The sequence below is a fragment of the Xiphophorus hellerii genome, chromosome 6 (genome assembly GCF_003331165.1).
Source record: "Xiphophorus hellerii strain 12219 chromosome 6, Xiphophorus_hellerii-4.1, whole genome shotgun sequence".
NCBI lineage: Eukaryota > Metazoa > Chordata > Actinopteri > Cyprinodontiformes > Poeciliidae > Xiphophorus > Xiphophorus hellerii.
In genome coordinates, this window is record NC_045677.1 from 6712422 (window position 1) to 6721065 (window position 8644).

The 8644-nt window shown below is 37.4% G+C and overlaps 1 protein-coding gene across 3 annotated transcripts in view; it reads left to right on the plus strand.

Annotated features, from left to right (window-relative positions):
- Positions 1–7644, plus strand: part of LOC116722113 (unconventional myosin-VIIa-like) — a 28867-nt gene extending 21223 nt beyond the window's left edge. For all 3 annotated transcript variants that reach the window (XM_032566257.1, XM_032566258.1, XM_032566259.1), the window contains 12 exons: positions 169–317; positions 469–622; positions 743–898; positions 1937–2042; positions 3369–3482; positions 4319–4406; positions 4694–4800; positions 5500–5685; positions 5823–5939; positions 6031–6114; positions 7219–7338; positions 7409–7644. In XM_032566257.1, coding sequence (XP_032422148.1) covers positions 169–317; positions 469–622; positions 743–898; positions 1937–2042; positions 3369–3482; positions 4319–4406; positions 4694–4800; positions 5500–5685; positions 5823–5939; positions 6031–6114; positions 7219–7338; positions 7409–7501 — 1474 coding nt within the window. In that variant the 3' untranslated portion in view covers positions 7502–7644. The remainder of the gene's footprint in view (positions 1–168; positions 318–468; positions 623–742; positions 899–1936; positions 2043–3368; positions 3483–4318; positions 4407–4693; positions 4801–5499; positions 5686–5822; positions 5940–6030; positions 6115–7218; positions 7339–7408) is intronic.
- Positions 7645–8644: the final 1000 nt, after the last annotated feature.

The following is an 8644-nucleotide window of genomic DNA, read 5'->3' on the forward strand; positions in this document are numbered from 1 at the left end:
AGTTAGGCACAGTGATTAAGTTTAGTGTCAGTAAGATTGTTCTGATAGAAAAAGAAAATCAATTGACAGCACTTATTTTGACACAAAAATGAGTAGCATCCATGTGTTTCCGAGAATCTCTGCATGATTCTGCTGACCTGCTGACACCGTTTCGCCTTCCTCTCTCAGATCAGTCGGTAAAGGCGGCGGCCGTGGTTCCAAGGGCTCCAACAAGGAGAAGCTGTGGATTTTCTCCAAGGAGCCCATCAAACAGCCGCTCTTGAAGACTTTGCTTAACAATCCAGAACTCAGCAACATGGCCTGCAACGCCTTCATTGATATCCTTTGAAAAATAACATGCTTACTTTTCCAGGCATTAAGGGTCAGCGCGTCACAAGCGTATTTTGTTTTGTGAATAGTTTTCCACAGAACAATACCTTAGACTTATTTTAAACACGGACAGTGTGAGTCCTTGACCTGGTCCCCTACCCATCTTGAAGTACATGGGCGACTATCCCATCAAACATTCTCGAAGTGCCACGGAGCTGACTGACCAGATCTTCGGTCCAGCCACTAAGCATGAGGAGCTGCAAGATGAAATCTACTGCCAGATAATGAGACAGATGACCACCAATAGCAGCAGGTGTTTCTCAGTTGATACAAATCTGTTTAAAAAAAAAAAATTAAAAAGCTTCATAAACTAAAAAGTTAACGCAATTAATCTTTTGTATTTGTGGTTTGCCTTCTCCGACTGATCCATCAGGATGAGTGTGGATCGTGGGTGGCAGCTGACGTGGATGTGCACAGGCTTGTTCCCGCCCGGTCCCAGATTAAGGACACACGCGCAGCGCTTCCTGGAGTCACGGCCCAGGGACCCGCTGGCTGCCGGCTGCTTACAGAGGTTTCGGGATTTTTCCAGGTCAGCCTCGGGATAATGTGTGATGAAGGATAAATAGGCGTTTATATCCTCTCACTTTATTTTTTTACAAAAAAACCCCCAAAAGAAACCTTTACAACTTAAATGCATCAAAAACCACCAGAGATCAAATCTGTTTAAGAAAAAATAGTAAAAAGTAACTGTTTTTTTGTGTGACAAAACAAATTTCCATTGAGCAAATCGGCATTTTGACAACTTGATGTCCTCCAACAGGGGGCTACCAAACATCCCCCTCTTTCAAAAAAAAGAAAAAATAACAGTCTGGGATGTTCACCTGGTCTGCAGACTAACCAGACACAGAGTGGTAATCAAGTCCATACCTCACTGTCTCTACCATGTTTGGATTTTGGGGCATGCTAACATGCTATTTTCTAAATAATTTTCTCTGAAGTTGGTGGACTTCGTCTTACAAAACTGCACAAATTATTTTCAAATCTAGACACAGCCTGCCAGCTAATACAAAATAATTTCATGACAGAAAGGTTAAAGATGACCAAGATTATTATTATTAAGATTATTTATTATTGAGCTATCTGTCTTGCTAGCTGGCTAAACAGCTAGCTAAGTAGCTATAGGTCGGTAGCTATGTTCCTACATAGCTAGGTAGGTACATAGCTAGCTAGCTAGCTAGATAATATATGGGGCTGGAGTATGTTTTTAAATGTTTTCCTCTGCTTTTGTCCTAAATTTAAAAGTAGTCAAACCCCTGTCAGTTTTTTTTTTCAAATTATTTTCTTTCAAACAAGAAATGTTTCCAATAGACAGTATCTCTAAAGGATAATAAAACAATGTACAGGAAGAATAAATAAAAATAAATTGATATTCCTTCAGACTAGCCAGCAGAAGAGTCAAATGCTTCCTGTAACTGCTAACTGTTTTACTTGTTTCCATTTGTGTTTTGGCAATTTATCTATGGTGATTTAGCCAAAAACTGGTTTATATTCTTACTTTGCTTCCATTGATCTGCTAAGACATTTTGTTTCGTCAGATTAATTAATCTAAGTGTTTTTGCCCCTTCAGTAAAGAGCCCAGGACACTTCCACCCCATCAAGCAGAGGTGGAGGCCATCCAGCAGAACAGCACTCAGATCTTCTATAAAGTCCACTTTCCAAATGACACAGATGCTGTAAGAACCAACATTATTTACTTCTCAGAAATGTGGCTCAGTGTCAAAGAATTATGTCATCATTTATAACGGAGTTTTTCTGCATTTTTGGATTTATATTAAAAACTAAACATTTGTCTTTTGGCATTATTTTTCTTAATTTGAACTCAGTTGTTTTAGTAACCATGTTGTTGCTGGTGTAATTTTTATGGAATCAAGTTGATACACAGTTTCAAGATCAGTTTCATGGAAACCTTGACAGTATATATATGAAAAGAAAGTACACCTTAATTGAATTATTTTTATACATGAGGACATCATAAAGAGGATCTGGTCATCACCAGCTGGCCAGCAGTCCTTACGAACGTAGCTTTTTCATGTTGACATATTCTTAAGTAAATAATTTCTTGGTGGGATCTTTAGTGACTTTTACGCTTCATGTTTTAAAGGGGCGGTATTAGGTAAAATCTTATTCCCTCATCAAAAATATACCTGGAGTGTTGACTTGATTCTTTTATGCATGTTTGAGAAATCTTTTAATCACCTGGGGCAACCATTCAGCTGTTCAAAACACCTGGGTGGACTTAGCCCCGCCTTTCAGACGAAGCTCCTCCTGCAATTTCCGAGCTTCCACTTCACAGAGCAGCTCTTCCCTGTGACTCCCCTACTCAGCTCCTTCAGACTAGCCAGCAGAAATTAGCAAACATCTCCTGAGCTCATTATAGGGGCTACTTCTCAGCTCAACGCTCGTAAAAACGTTGTTAAAGGATTAATAGAGGAGCAACGTTGTGATGACTTTCTAAAGGCGGAGTTTCAGAAAGAGCAGGAGTTTCTTAAAGACACAGAGGCCCAATTTCAAGGTGTTAAATTGTGAAGTAAATTTTCTTTTAAGTCATATTTGATGTATACAGCATTTTTATGATAACTTAAGGTAACATACTTGAGTGTGCTATAAAATAATAATAACCCATAATACTGCCCGTTTAAAAAAATATATATATATTAAATCCTGGTGAGGACCAGACAGAGATACTCCTGGAATAAGGAAGCACTTTCTTTTTATTATAACTGCAACATTTTCTATCACCCCTTTTTTTGTATAAAACACCTGTACAAACAAATGTTTGTGCTGCAAATGAAAAGATGTCCCTCGGCTCATCGGCTTCACTCACCCTGAAAACAGGAAGCGTGTGGCTTTCGTAAGTCTTCACGGTGTTGCTCACCTACATTCAGTACTTACCACAAACACGGGAGAGAGTCTCCGCTCGAAAACGAACGAGGGAAGTAGGCAAAACCGTGTCTCTCGTCAAAGTCTGAGCTGTGACATTGTTCTGCGATTTCTCACAGCTGGTCGAGGTTTCCTCCACGATCACGAACAGGGAGCTGCGCCACAGCATCGCCGCCCAGCTCTCGCTGAGCTCAGCAGAGGGATTCGGCCTGTACATGAAAGTGACGCAAAAGGTGCGGCTGGGACGACGACTGTGATCGACAATTTGTTTTTGTTTTTTTCATATATAATTTTGTTGATTTAAAGCTATAAAGTTGAATGTATTTTATTGAGATTAAATTTGATAGAGTAAGTAGCACGACATTCAACTTTTATATTCAGAATTCATTCTTTTATTCACCCTAGATTAAATGCAGTTCAGGCAGTCTTCTCAACCGGGCGGCTGAAATATTTTGTGAGAAATTTCAGTCTTATAAAACGTTTTAAAAACATATACAAACACCCCTTTGCTTGCACTTCTGGTAAATAAACTCCCAGTGATGAAACACATTGAGGTTTTGTGGTTGAAGTGTGAAACGCTCAGGTTTTAACCTCTGCAGATGTAAGGTGATATTTCCTCACTTTTAGTATTCACAGCGCTTCGACTTTTTTCCACGTTTTGTTACGTTACAATTGTTTTAAATGAATCTCAAAAGTCAGCCAGTACAAGAAATAAGTGCATTTTTATTTTACATTTTGTCTAATCATCAAAATCATTAAGCAATCTTAATCAATGTGTCATTTACTACTAATCAATGCAGATTTGTGGTGCATGGAAGCTGAAAGCTGCTCCTCCATGTTTGTGTTTTAGTGAGGTATTAGTGTGAAGGATTTTGACGAAGGCGATCACAATACAATTTACAAGAATGCTATAAAAGCGACGCTTAGTGAACACTTTCCGGTTGCACCAAGTAATGTAAAGGGAAGTTTTGGTTTTGTGTTGCAAGCCTGCACAAGATCTGTGAAACGGTACGTCATCAACAGTCTTCCAAAAGATAAAAATGGTCCTTTCCTGTTTGCCGTGTTGCAGATGATGAGCCTGGATGAGGACAAGTATTTCTTTGACAGTCTAAGGCAACCTCCAGATGTTAATAAGAAAGGGAAAAAAGTGAAAGAAGGTAAATGTCTTCCTGCGTTTAAAAAGAAATTTGAAAACCGTTATGATGAAGCAATGTGGCATTGAATAAGTTGTGTTTTTTTTTGTGTATTCGAAACTTGGCTGTCATAGTCTTCTAAGTTGTGTAGTTATAATTACGGCAGATATGATTTATTTTAGTTGTTAGATAAACGATTCATATTTATTGAGTGAATGAAATGAAAAATAAAATGGAAAGTGTTCAGACAGAACTTGTTTACCCGTGTTGGGGGAGTTTTTCATGTTCATAACTCAAATCTCGCTTCACAGTCAGTCAGTCCAATGCGCCGCTCCTGGTGGTCTACAGAAGGAAGCTCTGGTTCAACGTGATCCCAGGAAAAGATCTCATCGCAGATCTCACTTTTCATTACCCGCAGGTACTTATTGCAGCTTATCGCCTGGGTTTTTACTCGTGTTTGTACGACGGCGTATTAGGGCTGTTGCAGAAAAAAAAAACAAAAAAGGAAGAGTGAGTTTCTGCCAGAAAACTCAGAAATGTTGAGATTTATCTCAAAATTTAACGCAGTTGGAAAAAGTCAACATTTTCTTTGAAAATTTCAGAAATTTTTAGATCAGTCAGAAATTTTAAAGAAGAAAACGAGGACATTTCTGAGTGTGAAAAATCATAAATTTGAGAGATTTTTAGATTAATCTAAAAGTTGAAAATTTCCTAGAAAAAGCTCTGAAATTTTGAGATTCATCTCTAAAGTTGTCTAGAAAAAACCTTTTGACTTTTGAAACTTGGAAATATCAATGTTTTTCTAAAAACTTTCTCAGATGAATCTTAAAATTTCAGGGTTCTTTATAGAATTTTTTTTCCTCTTCAAACTTAAAATTTTTCTTGTTTTTTTTTTCCTATAAAACGTCTGAGATTAATCTCAATTTTTTTTTTTGGTGGAAATTTTAAACTTTTCAAACTCAGAAATGTTCTCTTTTTTTTTCCTTGCAAATTCCTGATTTTTTTTGGCAGAAATGTACTCCTCCCTTTGTTTCTTTCTACCTGCTATGTCCCTGATAAGCCGTCGTATGTTTGGGATGCAGCGTGATTGTAAAGCATTTCCTGTTTTTCCTCACAGGAGGTGCCCAAGTACCTGCGGGGATACCACACCTGCAATAAAGAGGACATGTTTAATCTGGGTGGGCTCCTGTTCAGAGTGGCCGTGGACTCAGACAGATCCCAGTTTGTCATGATCCCCAGAATGCTGAACGAGCTGGTTCCTGTCGACAAAGTACAAATGATGCAGCCTGAAGAGTGGAAGAAGGTAAAAAAGGGACTTTACAGATAATGTTGTTTTTCTTTAAATAAAACCATCAAAATCAAAGAACAATGGGGGAAAAAAGCAGCCTCATGTTTAAGAGTTAATGATTCCAAACGTATTGTTCTCATGTCTGCCTTCAGAACATCATCTCGTCGTATAACAAGCAGAGCGGCATGACGGTGCAAGAGGCCAAAATTGCCTTCCTGAGAGTCATTTCGAGCTGGCCAAACTTTGGCTGCTCCTTCTTTGACGTTAAAGTGAGTTACGGGAGATGGAGTGGCAATGACATTCTGAAGCCAAGAAAATGTCATTTTTTTTAAAATGTATTAATTTTTTTTTTTTCTGCAGCAAACTTGTGAGCCAGGGTACCCGAACACACTCTGGTTTACGGTCAGCAAGAAGGGTGTTAGCCTAATCGACCCCAAAACAAAGGTATGCCGAGTAACTGATGGTTATTGTCAGTATTTATGCAGATTAGTGCAGATTGGATGACTATATGATGGAAACGACACAAAGAAATTGAAAGATAATGTGATGTTTTATAAGAGTTTTTACTCTGTGGCATATATTTACTCTGACATCATTCAATAAAATTCATGATGTACCTAATTAGCCATTCTTAACTGGGAAGAGAATATCTCAACTGGAAAATAAAAAAAACAAAAAAACTTCCCACTTACTGATTATCTACATCCAATCTGACTGAGCTCGAGCTAATTATGCAAAAATGTGGCAAAGATTTCTGCGTCTGACTGTAGAAAAGCTTTTATAGAAATATAAGAAATGACGTTGAGCTGGAGCTGCAGCACGAGGTGGTTTAACAAAAATATTTTGAAATCATATCTTCTTTTCCTTTAGTTTCACAATATTGTGCAACCATGTTTTGGTCTATCACATAAACTCCCTAAAAAAATGCTAAATCTACGGAGAGAGTGTGACAAGATGATGAAAAATATACGGGGTTGAAATATTTTTAAAGGGGCAGTGTTATATAAAATCGACTTTTTTGAGGTATACATCATGTTATAATGTTATTCCCTCATCAAAAACAAACCTGGAGTGTTGCCTTGATTTTTTTGTGAAATCCTTTTATCTCCCTCACTCAGCTCCTTCAGACTAGCCAGCAGAAATTAGCAAACGCCTGGTGGAACTGTATGTCTGCTAAATTCATTATATGAGCTACTTATAAGCGAAACACTGGTAAAGACGTTGTTAAAGGGTGAATAGAGAAGCAGTGATGTGATGACTTCCTGAAGGCGGAGTTTCAGAAAAAGTAGGAGTTTCTTAAAGAGACAGAGGACCAATTTCAAGGCATTAAAATAGAGCGTCAAATTTCTTTTACGTCATTTTTATAACTGAAGGTAACATGGTTACTTGATTGTGCTTTAAAATGTTACTACATGCCTAGAAAATACATAATACTTTCCCTTTAAAGCCCCTGTACATAATCCTTTTTTTAATGAATGAGTTATGTCTCTATTGTTTGTATTTATTCTTTTTTATCTACACGAACGTACAATTCTCCTAACATTTCAGGAGCTGCAAGTGATGCACCCATTCAACCGTATCACAGACTACAGCAGCACAGGCAACGTTTTCCAGATGACCATCCGCACCCTGGTGAAGGGCATCAACTTTGTGTGTGCAACCCCACAGGTGAGTGGGCCGAGGTTAAATGCAGATTTAAATAAGGTCAAGTATCAACGGCCTTTTCTTCCTGCCTCAGGCCGGGACGATAGAGGACCTCGTCAAGTCGTATGTCAGGATGTACGAGGAGCAGAAGATGATCTCTCGACCGAAGAACAACATGTTTCCCTGAGGCTTCACACTGAGCCGCTCGGATTTCCACGCACTGTTATTCAGTATCTTTAAGTTTATGCATTTGTAAACAATAAATGATAATGCTGTCCATTATAAATCTTGCCCCTATTAAAAGAATAGTGATATTCAAATGTCTCTGCACTATTTGTGGGTTGTTTTTTTTGGGGGGGAGGGGGTTCACTTGACACACAAACGTTGTATTTTTGCAAAGTTTGAACTTAGATTAAGATAAAGTAAGTTAGTTACACGTGGCTCTACTGGGTCTTAACTCGAGTCAATTTTTTTTTTTTAAGTCATTAAAAACTACAAAAATAATAGCTTTTTGGGGGGTAGTTGATTACATGTTGCAGCTCCAGTTAATGTCTTTACTTGAATTAATTTTTGTAAATATTAAAATTGAACAAGTGTGTTTATGACTCGGTACGGAGACGTTTTAAGGCACAAATTATACGCAAAATCGTGGACAGTAAAGTTAATAAAGACTCTTAGGTGCAGTTCATTAACGGTGCACTTCGTGCTTCTTTTGTTTTACTTTAGTCACATCAGTTAAGCGAATGTATTTATAACCTCGGTAGATTTCGTTTGAAAAATATTTTCATTCAAACAAGAGCTAAATTCATCCTCAGTCTATCTACTTGCAGTACTGTTTTGAAAAATAGTTTTTTATTGGTCTGATGAAAGCGGAAAATAATAAACAGAAATAAAAGCTTGAAAACACCAGTCTTTGTGTAATTAATCTTCATAATGTTTTGTCTGGTGAAGCTATTAATGTTTTATCTGGTGAAGTACTAATTTACTGAATATAAATTATATTTATATACTAATTTAAATCAAAAGTTAGTAAACACACATGGTTTAGTTATGTTTATTTGATAGAAACTGTTACAGTTCCAATAATTACCACTGATTTAGTAAAAAAATATGTAAATAAAGCTGTCATTCCTTTGCTTGAAATGTGCCCTGAATAAAATAATTATTTTTAAATTATTGGGGGTTTTTTTAAAACAAATGTGAGATTATGCCTCTGCCATAGCAAAATGTTTTATCATAAGGCTTGTTCCCACATCTTTTCTTCTGCCAATAAATGTTGTGGGTGCTGTAGGCTTTATATAACATATGATATTAATTTAGCAGGCTTTTT